The 21,392-nt window shown below is 36.4% G+C and overlaps 1 protein-coding gene across 1 annotated transcript in view; it reads right to left on the bottom strand.

Annotated features, from left to right (window-relative positions):
• Positions 1 to 21,392, bottom strand: part of LOC119840235 (laminin subunit alpha-1) — a 132,943-nt gene that overhangs the window by 6,289 nt on the left and 105,262 nt on the right. The window contains exons 19-29 of the mRNA XM_038366788.1: positions 7,961 to 8,067; positions 5,469 to 5,640; positions 4,905 to 5,066; positions 4,319 to 4,497; positions 3,776 to 3,970; positions 3,086 to 3,334; positions 2,524 to 2,702; positions 2,019 to 2,280; positions 1,494 to 1,656; positions 944 to 1,153; positions 136 to 644 (exon numbers count right to left, since the gene is read on the bottom strand). Coding sequence (XP_038222716.1) covers positions 136 to 644; positions 944 to 1,153; positions 1,494 to 1,656; positions 2,019 to 2,280; positions 2,524 to 2,702; positions 3,086 to 3,334; positions 3,776 to 3,970; positions 4,319 to 4,497; positions 4,905 to 5,066; positions 5,469 to 5,640; positions 7,961 to 8,067 — 2,387 coding nt within the window. The remainder of the gene's footprint in view (positions 1 to 135; positions 645 to 943; positions 1,154 to 1,493; positions 1,657 to 2,018; positions 2,281 to 2,523; positions 2,703 to 3,085; positions 3,335 to 3,775; positions 3,971 to 4,318; positions 4,498 to 4,904; positions 5,067 to 5,468; positions 5,641 to 7,960; positions 8,068 to 21,392) is intronic.

Raw genomic sequence — 21,392 nt, forward strand, 5'->3', positions numbered from 1 at the left:
TTTGTAATTTATTATCCGGTTCGAAGGACCAGGACCACAAACGTACGTGCCCTTGCTGGCTACGTACAATAAAATTATTTTTTTATGACCTTTTAATAGAAACTGATATAGAATATGTAACTAATACAAACTTACAGAATCAGATACATCCGTAGCGCCAGCTATGTAATCAATTAGCTTAATTTCCTTTATTGTCTTTAACAATCTTCTCGCTTCTTTCAAGGCTCGGTGAGCGCTCAAATGCTTCTCGCCTCTTGCGAAATCATCCAAATTAGCTACCAACTCTCCAAATAACCTCCTCTGTTTTATTATTTCTTCTAAACCACTCATACTTTCCAAACTGAGATAGTGAGCATCTGTCTCCCTTCTCGAAGCTTCTGTTTTCAAATTGTTTGCAGATGTGAAGAGGTTATGTTCGGTTTCTTCCAGTTTATTAATTGTGGAATCTATTATTCTAGCTTTCTCTATGTCAGTCTTTAAGTTCCGTAGGTCGTGGTACAGGTATGAGGCATTGTGCTCGAATTGCTTCAAAGCTGGGAAGGGTTGCGGTATTCTTGTGAGCTCTGTGATATCTGCACGCTTGTGGAGATCAGCGGTCATAGCCTCGACTGAATCGAGGAGGGTTTGAGTGCAGTTATCGCACGCTGCAATTGGATAGATTGAATGCTTTGGTTATTTCAATGGTTTTATTTGGTTGGAATTAATACTACGAATGAGCAATAACTTTGTTATTATCATCATCTTTCTTAACATGCAAGATTTGATTTCAATATCAATATATTTTCTTAATTTATTTCGTTAATATAAATACAAAATTTGCAATAAACACACAAGTATTTATTGTAAAAGTGATGGTGTTAATGAAATACTACTCATTTTAATATTTTATGGCGGGGTTAAGTGTGTTTGTATGCGGACAAGTAAACGAAGTATCCCCACTCACGCGTACACCCCCCCTCATCCAAATAGTGTCGCGGCAGCTCGCACGTGTCGCACTTATCGCCGCGCACGTGCGGGCGGCAGCGGCAGCGGGCGCGCGCGTCGCAGGAGCTCGCGGCGGCGCCGCGCGGGTCGCACGTGCACGGCTCGCACGCGCCGCGTGCGTTCTGCACCCACCCGGGCGCGCAGATCTCGCACGCGTTGCCAGCGTAACCTGAATTCAACTATGTGTTAGATACAGCTCGGACAAATGACGCAGAATTTCCATGCTGTGTGGTTCATACATGTTCTTCGACAAATCATTACAATTTATAAAATCCGCTTACCCAAAACGGGCGAAATATTTTGTTAAGTGCGTAATATCGGCTAAAAGGCATTCAGATTGACAGAGTTTAAAAGAGAAGTTTATTACGGGCTTGTTGATGATGACTTAAAATTTTTAAATTTATCACAATCGAGAATACACACAAAGATTTGCAAATTAAACGATGAATTTATGTGTAATTAGCTTTGCTTGAAAGCTTTCACATAAGGCGATAAAGGCAGTGACTCACCAGGCTTGCAATAACAGCGCAGTCGATGAAGCCCCGGCGCGCAGGACAGCGCGCGGTTGTCGCTCGGCGAAGGGCAGGCGCAGGGCCGGCAGCCGCCCGGCTCGCCGTAGTAGCCGTCAGCGCAGCGCTCGCAGTGCGCGCCCGCCGTGTTCTCTGTGCAATTCTGGAAAACAGCAACTTGTTATATGAAATTCACCTTTCATAATGGTTTATTTAAGACTTAATGATATGAATATTTAAAAGAACCTACCATGTGGACAAACATTAATATAAAATAATCCTACTATTATTATAAACGTGAATTTGTAAGTATGGTTGGATGTTTGTATGTATGTATGGATGTTTGTTACTCTTTCACGCAAAAAGTACAGAACCGATTGAAATGAAATTTGGTACGTAGCTAGCTGAACAACTGGAATAACACATATTATACAATTTTTTCCCGATATTCCTACGAAATATAGACTTACGCGGGTGAAACCGCGGGGCGCAGCTAGTTATGCCATAAATCTGCAGCATGCTCACCATACAATGTCCCGTAGTGGGATGGCACGTTTCCGATCGATTATTACAATCACACTGTTTGGGGACGGTCTCCAAGTCGATCAGTATCGTCCCCGCGGTATGCCAGAGCCGCGGCGGGGTGGGGGGGAGCCAGAAGCCGGCGGCCGGACGGTGGCACGAACCGGAACTGAATCCGGTACCGCATTCACACATCTCCACACCGGGGGCCGGGGCGCCACGTGATAGGCCGGCAACAGCCGTTTCCAAGGAGACGTTGAGGAGTCTGGAAAACGAGGGTAGAATAAGTTAAACACAAAGTACAATTTTTCTACACCAATATTATAAAGAGGAAACTGTTGTATTTTTGTATATGTTCGCAGCAACTCCACTGAGTAACAAAGGCTATATATATACCAAGTAAGACGGGGCGAACAATTACGGATACGGATTCAATTTCCATTAATTCTTCCAAAATAATTAACCGTCTCACTCCACGAATTATTTCATTTAATTTCAAACAACTTACAGCACGTGCAAAGGCTCCCTGTAATTCGGCATCCTGGTGGAAACTCGCACGAAGACGTGCTGCAGATCCTGCAGGACTAGCATCAGAACGCCGCGGGACGCCACTGCGTTCCGGCCGCGGACCTCCCACAATGACTCGTGGAGGTACACCGCGTATGTACCGTTTATAGCTGGTACTCGCTGGCAAACATTAACCGTAGCGTTTTATAAGTATTTTAGCAAATTGCAAAGAACAATGAAGAAAAGTATAGGACTCCCTGCACAGTTCGTGTACACTAAGCAAAACAAAACTAAATCTACATTTACACTTATATTATGAAGTGGAAAGTATTGCATTTTAGAATTTTTGTATGTTTGTAAAGTTTACCGATTTCGAAAAAATTTTCACGTTTAGAAAGCTGCAACTTCACCGACTGACTTAGGCTTTATAAATGTACTACGGGTGAAGCTGAGGCGAACAGCTAGTCACAACTAATTGTAATTGCGGTTGGCATCGTTACCGGGTGCCTCAACATAGAATTAGTTTGTTTTAAATTATTCTTCCATTGAGGAAAATAGCGTACCTCATAATGATCAAGCACCAACGATCCTCCATGTATACTGACGAGAGGAAATCTCGTCAGGGTCTGTTGTGGTAGCGGTTCTCCCCCTTCCTCTTCCACCCGGAACCTCAAAGCTCCCCCGTAGGACATCACCCTGTCCCCCAGGAACACTTCGCCAAGTTCCGCGTAAACGGGCACAGGTGGCCAGGGTACTGATATCGTGACGTCTGGATTCCGTGTGTGCACTGCTAGAAGCGATTCTTGCTCCATCTGAATATATAATAGGTTTTATTCATCATCAAGCTATTTATGAATTGAAACCACGCATAAAAATGTAGGTCGCAATTAAATAATGCCTGTTTAATGTATTCAACCTCAAGAGTTATATCTTCTTATTTTATTGTACACTGATCTTTTATTAATGTAGAATGATAATTTATTTTAATAAGCATCGATATTGAAATTTTATCTTATTATGCCATCTAAGTCAGCAAATTGTTCCTTATTTATCCAATATTGTAAACGAGAAAGCGTGTTTGTTTGCATATCTTTCAGGTCGTATTTTATAACACTATTTTCATGTCTGGAGAAGGTTAAAAAGCTCGAGAGCTCATAGGCTACTTTTCAAACATATCATTTATTAAATTGCTTCGACTGCGCGGGAGAAATGGCTGGTGGAAAGCTTATTCGCTATAACCCCAATCACCGTACATTAGCCACCTCCCCCCTCAGCAGCCGCAAGTGCAGCGGCGCGGGCGCGTGCAGCGCGGCGCGCACCACGTCCGCCTGCGTGCAGCGCGCGGCGCGCCCGAAGCAGAAGCACGCGGTGCACCCGGCCGGGTTCGTCTCCGAGAGACCGAACGTGCCGTCCAGGCAGCGGTCGCACTTCGCGCCCACTACGTTTTCCTGCAGGGTTCAGAGTAATTGTTTAATAGTTGACAACAAATCTAGGCAATATGTATCAGTCTAAATAACTTTCAAATACTGACCAATTTTTCAACTTCAAAAAAGGAAAAAGTTTTTGAGTTTGATATCTCATAAATGTAAACGAATTTTTATGATACTTTTTTATTTGAAAGGATATTGGTAAGTACAATACATAATTACATGTTTATACGAAGATATAAATTTACATCAAAATTCTGCATTTTGAGAACATATCATCAGAGACTAAGACGCTGCTATCGACGTTAAATTTAACTCTATGGTCCAAGAGAACTGATATCTACTTATACTAAGCATAATAATACACACCTTACACGGGCACTTGCCGGTATCATCACACTCGCAGACATCAGTGCACCTGGTGCCAGCCACCGAGCACCTGCACGATCTACATCGCGGCCCAAAGAAGCCGCGCTCACAGCGGTCGCACGACAGACCCGTCCAGCCTGGCTTGCATTCACAGGCGCCTGTTACCATATCGCAGATTTCTGCAAACAGCCAATAAGCATGGTTAATAATTTGGCGAACAGAAATGCAAATTGTATTGATTTAAAAAACAGAAAGTTAAGCTGTAATAATTTTTATAGTGCTATAGCTTAATCATCATAGTCGTTTCAGAAAAGACACAAGAATAACAAAGTCTTATTCGTATACCTCAAACTATTTGTATACCATTTCCACCAAGGGGCTACTGAAAATCAGCGCTGCGCATTACGCGTGGCACATTCTGAGTAGTTACCCTTTTTAGCACCACACAGTACACACACACCCACACATTTGGTTTGTAAAGATTGTATTTGTGGTGCTCAGGTTGTCATTTATAAACTGGAATTCAGCTATCTCCCTCACTTTGACACATACCAGAACACTCGCACATATTCTAGAAGATTCTCACCTGATGACGCGCCAGGACCGCACGCGCATGGCTTGCAGCCGAACTCACGGCCCCAGTAGCCGCGCGCACACTGCGAGCAGGCCGGCCCGCGGCTGCGCCCGGGGCACACGCAGCGCCCCGACACCGGCGAGCACACTTTGCCTTCCGTGCATGTGGGACACGCTGCAAATATTACATGTTCAAATATTTTATTGAATATTATATAAATGGTGGTGTAACATTTATCGTTTTCCTCCATTTGCCAGATAAATTACTACCCTCTTTTAGGAGTTTTAAATTGCTTTCATATTATTATTTCTTTTCTCTCTTTTGTTTTCCTGTGTTGTCACTTGTTTGGAAGTTGGCAAAATGAATATCAATTCAACCAAATATTGGAAAAAATATACAAATTGATATGGGAATGCATATAATATTAGATCGAATCTGCCTTAAAGTATATTGTTATTCAAACAATCTTTTCCTAACATTTCATTTTTCCATTGCAAATACAAAATTTATAACTCAGCTGTAACGTCTTTACATTTGAGTGCAAAATAAACATACGAGTATCGAAAACAAACTCACGCAAACAGCCCGTAGCGCTGAACCCATAGTACCCGGGCAGGCAGCGGTCACACCGCGCGCCGCCCACGCCCGCTGCGCACGCGCACAGCCCCGTCACCGGGTCGCACGCGGCGGTGCCCGCGCCGCACTCGCAGCGCCGGCATTCGCCCCTGTCCAGGCCCCAGAAGCCTTCCTGGAATGTAATTTATATGTACTTGCCTATGACGATTTTATTATTAAAGCAATTGTTTTTATTGCAAAATGAAACCATAGAGATCCTCCATCGATCCATCGATACAATATTGTAATCATTGAAATAATGTTTCGTATTGGTTGTGATGGTTCTTAATCATCTCAATAGATGGCGTGGGGTGCCCCTTAGGCACATGAAACCGAAAGGGTAGAAGAAATTCGATTACTGTGGCAGGATCACGGGTGGCCGAGAGGCTCGGCGTTGCTACGGTTAGGCAAGAAACGCAGGTTCGAATCCTGCCTCGTGAACAAATTTTTTCTATTCTTTCAAAATTTCTCATAGAGATCCTTTTTATCGTTTGCTTAGAAGTTCCCTTCGATTTAATGTTTGTTCACATTCTTTTTTAACCGAAGTTCGTATAGAAGAAGGAAGTTGTTAATTTGACTTTTTTAGTTTTTGTCTCTCGATATAACTTACAGTAAAGATTGTAGTAATTTGGTCACACTTTAGAATCGAGAGTGGAATCCTGCCCAAGACCGTTTTGTAGAATAATAGTTTATAATAGTTTTATTTTTTGTACTGTTATTGTTGAAAAATAATTTCTATGCATTGAATAAAATACACTAGCTTTTGCCGACGGCTTCGCAATGTCTTAAATTCGGAGAAGATGAATAGACGTTAATATACATATAAACCTTTCTCTTGAATCATTATATCTATTAAAAAAACCACCGAAATTCGTTGGACAGTTTTAAGATCTAATCATACATAGGGACAGACGCGGGAAGCGACTTTGCTTTATACTATGTAGTGCCTATGTTGGCAAACGACAAAGAAAGAACCGCGTAAACCATCCGCTTTATCTCCATAACCTAATTTAATGACTGTAACTATTGTCTACGTATCTCGAGTCACATCTAAATCGAAAGATGTGTCGAAATATGTTTCTAACGCTTTATGCTTTGTCAGTGTTTTTAATTCTGATGTCACCAAGCATAGTTTTTAGTAACGTTTTCATTACAATGTTTAGTTGTGATGAAATAAATTATTTTTATATTTGTAACGAAATTGTCACAAGTTTTATTTTATCTAGTTGAAGTCTGTTATAGAAATAGCTTCATCTTTAACTAGCCGTTGCTCTTACCTTCACCGCGGTGTTCAAAAAATATTTTCATAGTATAAACTTTCACCCCCTATTTTTAGCCTTGGGGATAGGATTCATCAAACTTCTTTCTCAGCAAATACCTAGATTGTAATGGAATGTCAAATATCAGCTCACTCACGGCAGCAGTTTGGGCTGTGCGTTGATAGATCAGTCTGGCCAACCTTTGCAGTTTGTGGTAAAAAAAATGCGAAAACTAAAGACAGCTGGAGGCATTTTGTACAGTTTAATATTTGTACTTTAGAAACTCAAACTCAGTTTGGCCATTTACGACAGATACACACGAGTATATGAAATTAAGATCAATCTTATACGGTTATAATATTAAGATACAGATATAATATTATATCGACATTAATTTCAATAAATCAAAGACACCAGTAAACAGATCAGACAGTTATTAACAAGTAAAATACAGTTTTTGCCAAAAGAATCAAGGCATTATTCGCTGTAGACTATAATAATACCCGAGTTGTTCCGTATTAGATTCTGTCTTGTGATAAAAGCTTGTTAGTACCATAACTGTCCTTGGCCATGACGTAACATACCTTGCTTCTATGGCATGCCAAGACAATAATAGATTTACTTACAATACATTTTATAGTGTAATGCGCAATTTATTCCGCCTTTACTCTAGTTTGGTTTACTGTTTTATATTTATTGATTTAGCATGATATTGTTGTAGCGTCCAAGTATTTAGTCTAAAGTTAATTTTTATGAGCACATGTAATTAACTTTTACATAAATAATTTACAAATCTAAACAATAGTAATCCAGTTCCTATAAATAAAAGTATTTTTAGTACTTTAGTAGTTACTTTATCAAGGTGTTACCGTGACGTCTCAATGCTTTATTAGCGCTGACCGTTGCTAATTTGAAAAATACCACCTTGCCATTGTACTAGTCCTACTAATCCTACTAATATTATAAAGTCAAAATTTTGTAAGGATGTGTGTGCGTTTGTTGCTCTTTCACGCAAAAACTTCTGAACCGATTGCAATGAAACTTGGTACGTATACAGCTGGATAACTGGAATAAAATATAGGCAACTTTTTATCCCGATATTCCTACGGGATATAGACTTACGCGGGTGAAACCGCGGGGCGCAGCTAGTCTTTAATAATAAGCTATGTGTAGTTTTAAATCGTCGCCTGTTACCTCGCAAGTGTCGCACGCCCGTCCGGTGACGTGCGGCCGGCAGCGGCACTGGCCAGTGCGGATATCGCACACGTTGCTCTCCGAGCCCGACCGCGAGCAGTTGCAGCCTGGAACAGAGAAGTTTGTGTTATGAATGCTTATTGAAAACTCAGGCGTCTATTTGTAAAACAATGAAGTTACAGGGAGTTGAAAAATACCTGAATTGCTTCGAGAAAAGGATGGTACAGACGTCCCTAAATGAAATAATACGCTTAAATGAGATTCAATTATTTCTCTCACTTGCTTTTATTCAGAGGAACGAGAGAGATATTATTTAATCCTAGTGATCTTAATTAGTATAATAAGATAAATGAAATTACTGTATTGTCACTGATCCCTGTGTACACAGTATAGGTGTAAACAGTTTGAATTAAATCTATTTGCCTAAAGTGTGTAGATTTAGATCTAGTCTATAAGTTACTTAACATAAAATCTTAATCTTAAAATCTGAAGGAAGCATCTTAACATCAACGTTGTCTCGCAACCAAAGGTTGTCTGCAGAATTTAATCTTCTATTATATATTTGTATATCCTACTTCCTACTAGTCCTACTAATCCTACTAATATTATAAATGCGAAAGTTTGTAAGGATGTGTGTGTTTGTTGCTCTTTCACGCAAAAACTACTGAACCGATTGCAATGAAATTTGCTACGTAGATAGCTGCACAACTAGAACAACATATAGGCAACTTTTTATCCCGATATTCCTACGGGATATGGACTTACGCGGGTGAAACCGCGGGGCGCAGCTAATTTTTTATATAAAAGTATTTGAATAATGTCACACATTTAAAGAATGCTCATCATTACTCTTTATAAATCTTTCACGATTACTATATTGGTAACAAATAGAAAGAAAGAAAGAAAGAAAGAAAATATATAAAAAATATACGAAAACCAATGAAAACCAGACCTATCAATGGATAAACCAGCAGCAATCTCAATGTTTGTACAATGTTCGCTTAACATGAGTGCAATCGCCGTAAATGCAAATACCGCTGGTTACCAAACGGCGGCGGAATGCAGAAATTAATTAAGTATATCAGAGGACTGACTTGTACATGCCGTATTACAAGGTTCCTATCTAAAGTTTAGCTTAGGGTTAAACTATGTTCAAGAGATCAGCGATAAGGCATGACTTATTTGATCTTCGGCACTTTGAAAGCAAATACAAGGCATATGCCTTTTGTAGAGATTTTCATACCTCCGCAAACTGCTTTCTTACTATTGTAACAATAAAATATATTTAGAACATTCGTTTTCTATTACGCTCTTTTCAATGATAAGGTTTAATTTGTGACGTACAAAACGGTACTTGTACTGTGCTTTGGTATAATTTGCTTTTCTGAATTGGAAAATAATCTGATGATGAAGACCACATTATTTTTCATTTCCCTTTATTATCCGAACCTATAGTCATTCGGTAGAGACTCGAGTACGATAAAATGTATCTAATTACTGCTATGTTAGAGACGATTGTTGCATCTATTCCTTGGTCACAAGTAATTCTGAAGCGTTGGTTACACCGCTTCGTCTATCGCAATCGCTTCCTTCGTGATATGGGCCTTTAGGAGCATTATCAGTCTGATGTTCGTACCCCCATTGAAACGGAGATACTGAATACTTGTAATAGCTCATGTTACTGGCTAATGTGATAAGATTATCTGTGGATTTGTTAGGCGCAATTTGTAAGGTAAACGGGTAGTCTATTTATCTTATAATTTACATGATTTGCCTTAATATCAAGCACATATTGACATTATCTTTCATCACAACTGCGTTTCATCGCTTTGGCGGTAAAATTATTAATAAGCTAGACGCTCATCTCGGCCCCGCTCGGATATCAAGATTCCTGTTTTATTCCAAGTGAGAATTTAATCGGGATAAAGCCTATTATCCAAGTTAATTCATACCCTGTCTGTATACCAAATTTCATCAAAATCCGTTAAGTAGTTTCAGCGTGATTGACGGACAAACGTCCAAAGAAATCGACTTTCACATTTATTACATTAGTGAGAGGAGTACTACTTTTAAGCCAATGTGTTATTCCAGTTGTACAGCTACTTACGTACCAAAATTCATTCCAATCGGTGCAGTAGCTTTTGCGTGAAAGAGAAACAAACATCCACCCATATTTACAAACTTTCGCGTTAGTAACATTAATAGGATAACATAGCATTAAGATTAAAAACAGAACAATCTAGCCATGGCTGGAAATACCACACGCACTATTAGCTATAACAATGGCTTCGGGTTCGCTCACAAAACAATAGCATGGCGCATTTGGTTTAAGATTACAGGGTTACGTACCCGCAGCGTAGTGAGTTGTTAGTTTGAGTTCAATATTTAACTGTGATACTCAACTGGATTTATTCTAAATCTGGATTTGAGGATTTATTTGTTTTTATCGCTAAAAACTTTCTAAAGCGAGGTTATGAGGTACTATTAATCTGCCACGGATTCGGCCGTGGTATATATATATATATATATATATGCCTATATTCAGCGCAGAAAGAATGTAGAATGAATGAAAGATTTTTTTAATATGTTCAGTGGTTCCTTAGATTCTTGCGTTCCATTAAACAAAGCTTTATATTAACAAATGGATATCCGACTTCAAATTGGAAAGGGATGGAAGGATGGACGAGAGGAAAAGGAAAGATCCGGGATGGGTAAGGAACAGGATATTACAAACAAACTAGCTTCTTAATCGCCCGGGAGCGGGAACTATTCGAGGAAAACCTTGTTTATCTTCCTTTGACGAAGCGAGCGAAGCCACTAGCGGGAAGCTAGTAATATATAAAACTACACGTTCTTATCCTCCCACAGATTCTAAAGAAATCCTTTGTTTCTCTTTATTTATTCTGTGTGAATTTATTCTAAATAAATCCTTCCTACTAAAATAAATGCGAAAGTTTGTAAGGATGTGTGTATGTGTGTTTGTTGCTCTTTCACGCAAAAACTACAGAACCGATTGCAATGAAATTTGGTACGTTGATAGCTGAATAAGTGGAATAACATATAGGCAAATTTTTATACCGATATTCCTACGGGATACGGACTTACGCGGGTGAAACCGCGGGGCGCAGCTAGTTCTAAATAAATGTGTTAGAATCACGTTCACAAAAACCATCAATTAGTCCAATTTGAAATCCGTTAAATCAAACGTCCCATTACCTCGCAATCCATCAAAGCCATTCATAATACACGACCAAATGTCGGAGCCGTGTCGTGACTTGTAAGATAATTACAAGTGTGACGGACAGATGGACGGTTGACCTGGATCTATGAATAAACAGTTACAGATAACATAATATAGGTACGTTTTGTTATTAAGAACTAGTCCGCTAATGTGTTTATTAGACTTTACGAACAGTTGCTTGTTAAGTAATATCCTTCCTACTAATATTAAAAATGCGAAAGTTTGTAAGGATGTGTGTGTGTTTGTTGCTCTTTCACGCAAAAACTACTGAACCGATTGCCATGATATTTGGTACGTAGACAGCTGGACAACTGGAATAACATATAGGAAACTTTTTATCCCGATATTCCTACGGGATACGGACTTACGCGGGTGAAACCGTGGGGCGCAGCTAGTGGTTATATAAAATAATCAATTTAGGAAACATGGAGTAGAAAAAGAGAAGAATAATACTAAAACTGAGACTATGGATGCAGCTTTTTTATTAAAATAATTATTAGAAAATGTTATCAAAGCATTAAAATTACACGTCAACATTGAAACTGTGTTCTGAAGTTACCTAAGTATTAGGCGATTTGTATTTTTTGATAAAAATAATGTTTTGTATATATATAAATTAAAGACTTTTTAACGGATTTAGACGAGATTTATTCATTATAATATTATTAACCCGACGTTTCGAACGCTTTCCAGCGAGCGTGGTCACACGAGACTCGGACTATGTATAATACTCGTGTAAAATAAAACATAAGAAAATGCTATGTTTTTGTACACATAAGCATAGTAGTATATCTGTGGTATGGATAATGGGAGCTTAAAAATTAGTTAAAGACAAACATTTAGTTATCGCATAGAGTACCGCAGTGTCAGCGCATATTTATGGTGCTGTCAGCACGTCAACACGAGGTTATAAATCTTGCTGACAAACAAACGTTTATTTAATAAGAATTTATACAAATGGACTTTGTTGTTGTAAAATACAGAATCTGTAAAAAGATATTAATTCTATCAGCTCTTATTATGTATTTTACAATAGCTTTAGTGTCTTTTTACAGATTCTGTGTTTTACAACAACAAAGTCTTATGCATTTGTAGACTAAACGTTCAGTCTATTCTTAATATGAAAAATATTTTGATATTTGTGAAACATTGTATTATATTAATTGATATAAAAAAAAATTAATTGATGTAAAAAATTTCTCGGGTTAATAATTATTATGGGTAATCATGAGAAATTCTGTGTCTAGTATAATTTAGCGTTAGCCTCTACATACGTTTATTTTATTTATACCACAAATTATACCAAATCTTTTGGCAATATTATGATAAAGGCTATAACTTCTATAAACAAATGAATTTCAGGTACAATTTCGCAATAATGTGAAGTAAATATCATTCGAGTTTAGCTGCATGTTATAAACACGACCTTTCCAAATGGGCTATTTGAATAAGTGATAAATTTAGTACTCTATTTGACCACCGCGGTCGTATACTAAGCGAGATATTGATATAAAATTGAAATTGATTTTCCGTTTAACAATATTTATTGAACTTTGCAATTGCAATTCAGACAAAAATTTTATATGTAAAAAAATGTGTTTTGATTCAATTTCCGTAAAAGTCGGCAGCAGTTGAATTGACTGGTTGGAGGTTTAACTGACTCTTATTGGTTGGAGGTATTAACAAAAACAGAAAAAGATGAGTTCAATGTAATACATTTATTTACAAGCACGTTTAAAATATTGGCATTATAAAAAACGTGTACGTAATGGTACGCCCGATAGAAGTGATGACTTCAACCAAAGTTTGGTTGCCAAACTAACTGCTTTCGAGAAGAGGGGAAATCAGAGACTAGCGCCGCAACGCGTTTCGTTACGAAGCGAGGGAGGGAGGGCTCCCATAAGAAGTTATATTCAAAAATCGTGTATTTCACATTCATTTTAGTGATTGATTTTTTAATCATTAAGGTGAACGACAATCCCTTCAAATTTTCATCAATCCAACTGACTTAAAGAGTTTCTCAACTAGAATGTATTGTTTTCGGTTTATTAAATCAGAGTTTTCGACTGCATGAACCGATTTTGATGATTTTTCTTATTAAATCTGATGCGTTCCATTTGGTTATATTTGAAATACAAATTTGGTTTCAATCTGACAAGTTGCAGGCAGTGTTGTATTTAAAATAAGTCTCATTAACAGAGTCCGTTAGAAATCCATCCTAAGACATTTCAGTGTAACTTACGAAGGACCCACTGTTACTGAACAAAAAATTTACGTTTTTCAAATAATATTACAATATATTTATAGATTTATGAGCAAATTATAAATAAAAATCAGGATAAGCTAAGATGTGAATCATATGTCATTTAAACAATATAACATTACCGTACAAGGGTTTCAGCTCCACTTTCCCAATGATCAAGTCACACAAGGACACTTTTGTTTCTCACGATCTATGGACTCTATGATCTAGATCTATGACTAATATGAAACAATGAATAGATTTTCTAACAAACGATTTCCATTATATTGTATGTAAGGTTCTATTGGCGATGAATCGTTGAAAATATATAAATATAAATGAAATGAATCGCCAAATGTCTTGCTAAGCGTTATACTCGAGAACGGCTCGACCAATTTGACAATTTTATTTTTGTTAAGGCATAAGGTAGGTTCTTATGGAAACAAAACTTTCCTCAGTGGAGCCGGGGCGGACCGCTAGTAAATGACATAAATATGTTAAAATTCCGCTATCACTGTCTTACAACTTTTAAATTCAAAAATAAATATAATATATAGAGGCACAACTCCAGATATAAACGGGGGCTAAATGACAACAATTCTTTAACAAGAATAAAAAAGATACGCCAATCGTTTCAGCAAAAACCCACGAAGTTAGGGAATAAAAATTAAAAAAAACACGGTCGAAGAACCTGTTTCCATTTTGAGAACCTCGGTATAAAATATTAAAAATAAAATCTTTTAAAAATGATTACAAACATAACATTTCCATGGGTTCAGACGATCCATGTATACATTGTAGTAACATGATCTAACAAAGTCTAGAATGTTCAATCAATCAAATCAAATAACTCGGGTGACATAAAACTGCACCACACAATAGTTTTTTCAAAATTGGGGATCGAAGCTACTCTCTCCGGCCGCTAATAATCATGGCCACGTGCTTCGTGCATTTTGTTTTTAAAAATAAATATTTGAATTTAGAACTCTCAGCATTCAAATCCATTGTATTTACTCTTGTATGAAATGTTGGATATGAAACAACTCGTACAAACAAAACAATGCTACAAATATAACAAGTTGTAAATTCGAACTGGACTGTTTACACGGACGAATGGTAATCATCACATCTGTGGTTAGCTACCGCGTTTGATGTGATAGGGTTGGAGCGGATGATTTTTTTGAAATATTATAATGTATGCGATATTCAATTAAGCGTCTCAATGTTAGATACATTGAGACGCTGTTTCTTTGGAAATCTGTATCTAATGTGTAATTTTATTAGCTTCTTATAAATCAGGGAAGCAGTAGGCAAGTACGGGAAGTTACTTGAAGATTTGAGAACTTAATATTTGGTTTTATTATCAGAATATTTACAAAATGAACATTTATTTGTAAACAGTCCGTGCAATGAAACAATTATCTAACACAGCTGTTGGCAGCCCTGATTCCTCAAACGCTTGATGTAACCACCGCCCTAGTTAGCGCTCACCAGTCTATACGAATTAATAATACACGAACCAAACGTGGTTTTGCAACGCTTTGTATCGTGTTTTTGTTTGATTTATAGTGGAGGCAGGAAGGAACAGAGCTTTCGAATTGTTAGTAAGCTGTATACTAACAATTCGAAAGCTCGAATTGTTAGTATAATGTATACTAATAATTCAAAAGCTCTGTCACACTGGTGTGACAGGATTTCATCACGAGCAAGAATTTTAATAACACCCATAATTCTTATATGTCTTGCAGTCTACCTTTTAGCTTAATGTCTCTTTAAGTTTAAATAGCTTTGAGCTACGCACTATAGCCTTTTATAAATTGACCAATAGTTTATCTAGTCAGATGGAACATTTAATGTCTACGCCAATATGTTTTATGCGGAATTGTTATGTGTTATTATGTAATACCTATTGATTTTTTACAGCTATTCTTGCAATCATTACTCAATGAGGATTCAAATACGCTATGGAAATTATACTGCTGAGTATAAAAAGGAGACAGGGAAAATTAATTAAACTAACGTAATACCAATTGGTAACAAAGTAGCGCCTTCAAATTCAAATTAAGAGGTAACAACAAAAGTAAGTCGAATTAATAACCCCCTCCTTTCTTGAAGTCGGTTTAAAAAGAAATATATCAATTAAAAATAAATAGTAAAGAAACCTATGCATGAGTAAAGTTAGTATATGGTGTACAATGTTCGTTCGTTAACGCCTATTTAATCTGTGACAGATTATACATGCAGCTACATTTAAATCTGCTTTTTTTTTAATTTTTATCATAAATTTAAATAGCTACAATGTACAATGTAGTGTAAAAATATCCGTGTATACTTTACTAAATTAATAATGATATGATATAAGTTTATACATAAAATGTAAATTAATATAAATATATAATACCACTTAAATGAACAAAATATCCAACATGGCTCCAATAGAGCAAATACTCCAGAATTAAGCCTTTAACATCCAATCTAGTATCTCTTTAATCTATACTTGATTTATGGTCAAATTGAGAACATCATTGAGTCTTTTTTTAATGGATAAAACACATCGAACGCCACTTCAACATTGAAGAATGACGACATACACTTGACTAATGGTGATTTCATCTCCTGTACCTAGTGCCAGATGTCCAATATTTTCATATTTTCCAGTTGCTCTCTGTCCATTGCTCCATCGAGCTGAATGTCTCAGTCTGATACTTGAATGCTTCAATCATATTGCGAAATGTATGCTGAGGCACTAATGCTTTCAACTTCACTGATCGAGGCCTAAGTGTCGTTCAAAAGGTTGAATATTTAGCATGAAACTATAAATAACTCATGTATTTCCATAACTTAAAAGGCATTTGCTGTTCTTATGAATTGTAAAACAGCGCTTTTAGCTGTGACGACTGTCAAATGTGATTTGAATATTTTTGTTTGTTCTCTCGATAATTTCATGAAAGGCGTGTTATGTGGTATTTGAAGAAATGACATTTTATACGCATTATATACAAGCTCCCTCCAACTCCCTCATCCCAGAAATGTAAACAAACGGAGAACAGAAAAAATATGACTTCGACGCATCTTAAATAAAATAAAATGTATTCATTTTACTCAATTCTCCATTATATAAAATTGCAATGCTTTTTAAATTATCAGATACAATTAGTTTCATAAGTAATTAACACAACGCAAATTTTATGCATAAAATGTTGATAAGTAAACACAGTTCATCGATTATGACACAGCCAAAAGTTTATTTGAAGACTCAAAGCCCAACCACATAAACCAACGGTAACATAAGTGTTTAAACAGTGCATCTGTTTTATTGCTTATAAAAACCAATGCATCGATAACCGTCAAACGTTTTGGTCGGAATCTGGTTATTTTATTACTCATTCCGCATATAATCGTAAAAATGTTGCTGCATTCAATTTATCATGGAAATTATCGAAATGTTTTAAGGAACAGCAAATGTTTATGTCGTTTACACTTAAGTTTGAGATAGATTTTACGATTTTGATATTTCAAATGATTTGATGCAGGAGAACTTTGCTCTTTCCGAGTGGTTAGCTGATACCCAAATACAATATTATATCCTAATAATATTATAAATGGGAAAGTCTGTAACGAAGTGTGTATGTTTGTTGCTCTTTCACGCAATAACTACTGAACCGATTGCAAAGAAATTTGGTACGTATACAGCTGGACTAGTGGAATAACATATAGGCAACTGCGCCCCGCGGTTTCACCCGCGTAAGTCCGTATCCCGTAGGAATATCGGGATCAAAAGCCTGCCTTGCCTATATGTTATTTCAGTTGTCCGACTATCTACGTACCAAATTTCATTGCAATCGGTTAAGTAGTTTTTGCGTGAAAGAGCAACAAACACACACACATCCTTACAAACTTACTTAACTAATATTAGTAGGAAGTAGGATATTTCTTCCAAATACCATTTACGCTATAGTAGGCTCTCTGAACAAATACATTTTTAAATCAGGTTTTCAATTTAGTACAACTTAACTCTTGAATACAACAAACAAATACAACGATAGCATATGTATCTACTAGACAGGCGAACACAGAAACCATTGATGACTGCATAACTGCTACGAGCCTTCAGTTAGCATCATTAATAACGAAGGGAAACATTTTAAGCATCATTTGCTAACTGCCTCAATTACTTCATCTCGATACTGCACCAAGTAATGAAGCATGTGGGTATTTGCTTATAGCTTGAGTTGAAGTTTAGTTATGATGAGGCACGTGGCTTTGTCTGCGATAGAAAAACAGATCTTTGGCAAATGCTCTCTATTAATCTATGTAAATTAAAATGAATCACTAAATGTGTTGCTAAGAGTAAAACTCGAGAACTGATCACAAAAAGGTATAAGGAAGGTTCGTGTGGTGAAAAGTGCCACGTGAGAAGCTGGGGCGGACTGCTAGTAAAAAATTGCTTGTTTCTAAACTCCTCCGAACCGACTGGTTCGATTTTAATGAAATTTACAGTTGTGTATGAAAAATATATATGAGTAGAGATTACAAAGTCGTGATGATTACAAGCTTTGGGCTTTCCTAAACTGTTGCTTATGTAAGTCCCAAACGTGCTTTGGTTGTAGCAAGCGACGTGCGGGCAGATTTCAATTATCGCGTCGCGATTTAACCGCCCGCCCCTTTGCAACTTAATAGGGCTGTCACTTATTAAAAAATAAAACACAAATTCCTTTTAATGTCGGGAAACATTATAAAACGAGAATTTCAGGCCTCAATTGTTTTGTATTATATATCTATAATCTATATTTTAATTAATATCCGCGATTAGTATGAGATACAAATCTTATATTTATGCCGTCTTAAATAAATCAAATTTTTGGTGAAAAAACGATCAAAATTAATAAGAGTTTTACAGTTTTCTTTATAATGTTACAGACCATAAGATTAATACTCTGGAAATTAGCTCGCATTCAAACGGATTAAGATATTCATAAAGGTTTTAGTGCGGCATAAACCCGAGCATTTACACGGAGAGTTTAGATTATATCATCATTTCACAACATTCGCTTGGACGTGTTATAATCTACTAATAATATAAGATAATAACTTAGAAAGTTAAGCTGTAAGCCACCGGACTGGGAACGTAGGGTTATTAGAATGTAAAATGATAATATTTATCTATTAATATTTAATGTAAAATATTTTATTTTATATATATATTAGATTGCGATGAACTGTTCAACTGATGAACTATTCTAATCATGTAATAAATTTAATCCATATATAAGAATGTTTAATCAAATTAACAACAAAATTGTTCAAGTACCTGCTTTTAGACACCACAATATATGTCCAGTTAAGTATATAAAACTAGCCGCGCTACACGGTTTTACTCGTGTACGAACCCACGGACGATAGCAATAATTTATATAGCTCTTATTCTTATGTATAAGCTATATTATTGTAAAGTTTTATGAAAATACATTGCTAAGTTTTTAATATTATTAGACCACATCCTAAAATACATATTATTGCAGTACAACAGAAAAATATGTATAAGATTATATAACACTAGCTGCGCCCCGCGGTTCACCCGCGTAAGTCCGTATCCCGTAGAGATAACGGGATAAGAAGTTGCCTAAATGTTATTCCAGTTGTCCAACTGTCTACGTATCAAATTTCATTACAATCGGTTCAGCAGTTTTTGCATGAAAGAGTAACAAACACTCACATACATCCTTACAAACTTTGGCATTTATAATATTAGTAGGATAGGATTATTCAACACCCTGGTTAACGATAAAAAAAACACTAAAAACAGGCGAGAGGCAGCCCTATAACGACTATTATAAATCGACTGGGCTAATCAGATTAGGTGTTACGTTGTGAAGTACAACTGAAATTGTTTTATTGTCTTGCTATCTTGCATCAATCGTGTACAAAAGAAATTCAAATTTGCCTCGAACGCTTTTTATATCAAAGCAATTAACCTGAATAGTATTTATTAATATCAGTAATGATGATGCACTTTTAGATTTTTCGCTTAAAGAATTAATTAGTCCACACTGACTGACTGACTGATTGACTGACTGACTGACTGACTGACATAGTGATTTATCAACGCACAGCCCAAATCACTGGACGGATCTGGCTGAAATTTGACAAGCAGATAGATATGATGACGTAGACATCCGCTAAAAAGGATTTTGATAGATTCTACCCTCAACGGGATAAAATAGAGGACGAAAGTTTGTTCCTTAAAAATTTATAAGGACCGCACGGGCGAAACCGCGGGCAACAGCTAGTACATTATAAACAGGAAACTTGTATTTTTGTATGTTTGCAACGTTTTCACGCAAAAACCACTGGATCCATTTCAAAAATTGTTTTACCATTAGAAAGTTGTAACATCACTGAGTGACGTAGGATATATATATAACACGGGCGAAGCCGGGGCGAACAGTAGAATCTTGGAAAAATGTGTCTTGCGCCAAGTTGATATTAATATATATCATGTACATGTCATATGTCAGACTGCTCAACCAATTTTAATAAATTTTAATCAAATAATAAAAATTTGCACACCATTAGCTGTTTGATCGAACTTATAATATAGGATAGTTTATATTATTTCATTTACGATAAACGACTACCCGGGCGGAGCCGGGGCGAGCAGCTAGTATAATATCACGCTTACTAATTAAGTTTGTTGGACAGTTAGTATTACATATAAATTACAAGCTACAATAAAGAACTGCTTAGTACTTAACATATAACTTAAACTTAAGCCTTAATTATGTATAATCACGACATGCAACAAAGTACAGTAATGTGCAAGAATGCTTACTTTCGAGCCTTAACTTATTTTAACTTAGTTATTGATAAAAAAACAGGAAATGTTTGTTCATACCTCCAAAATGGATAGACTGTTTTTGATGATTTGTATATTATATAGATAGATCTGAAAAATGGCTATTTTCACTAAATACTCATTGGAAATTTCAAATTATTAAATTTGCGGTTACAGACCAATTCGAAGAAATTATGTGAAACATCCTTCGAAATACCATGCTCTGATATGATTTTTATTATAAATGTTAATTTATAGTAAGCTGAGCATAAGGGCAACTGCCTCCAGGGCACAGTCTCGGGGCCCCCTTGCCCCTAAATCCGGCCCCCGTAACGGAAAGCAGCAAGTTGCGATTATGTCGGCATTATACAAACATTTCTAATTCCGCCTCAGTTCAGTATTGAATTGTGCCCCATTCACTGGTATTTATGCGATCGGATTCCTTCGGGTGGGCTTACATGGCGATAGCAAAATAGATACGATATAAATGAGAAATTTTAAAAGAATAGAAAAAATCCTGCCTCGTGATCAAATTTTTTCTATTCTTTCGAAATTTCTCATTTATAAAGCATTTCAATGCTATAAAACAAAAAATTAAAGATACGATATATTCAATTATAATTAATATTAACAAATTCAGGCAGCGGGGCAAATTTTCTAACTGATTACGGTTGCCGAAAAGTCATCAAAACAATGGGTGATAGAATAACTTTATTTTTTTTTTTAATTAAATATTAACCCCTTTGATGAATCGGTAGGTACGGACTGGAAAATGCAAATAAGTTGCACTGCTAGATTAATATTTATGTTTTTCTCTCAAAGAGGAGTGACCTTGGGCTGACCTTTCCGTTTTAGTATCTACAATGTTAAAACTGTGTTATGACTATTCAAAACTTCTAAAAGTAGTCTAATTGAATAAATATACGTTTGTGTTTGAGTTTTTTTAATTCAAAGAGCGATATTACGTCAGTTTCTACTTTTGTAAGAAGTTAAAAAACATATTGCGCTAAATTATAATATTCCTATAAATGAAGATAGCACAGCTAATCATTCAAATTTACATTGATATTTCTACTCAATTGAATCTGGTATTTAACAAATCTTACAGAATTTT

The sequence above is a fragment of the Zerene cesonia genome, chromosome 1 (genome assembly GCF_012273895.1).
Source record: "Zerene cesonia ecotype Mississippi chromosome 1, Zerene_cesonia_1.1, whole genome shotgun sequence".
Lineage (NCBI taxonomy): Eukaryota > Metazoa > Arthropoda > Insecta > Lepidoptera > Pieridae > Zerene > Zerene cesonia.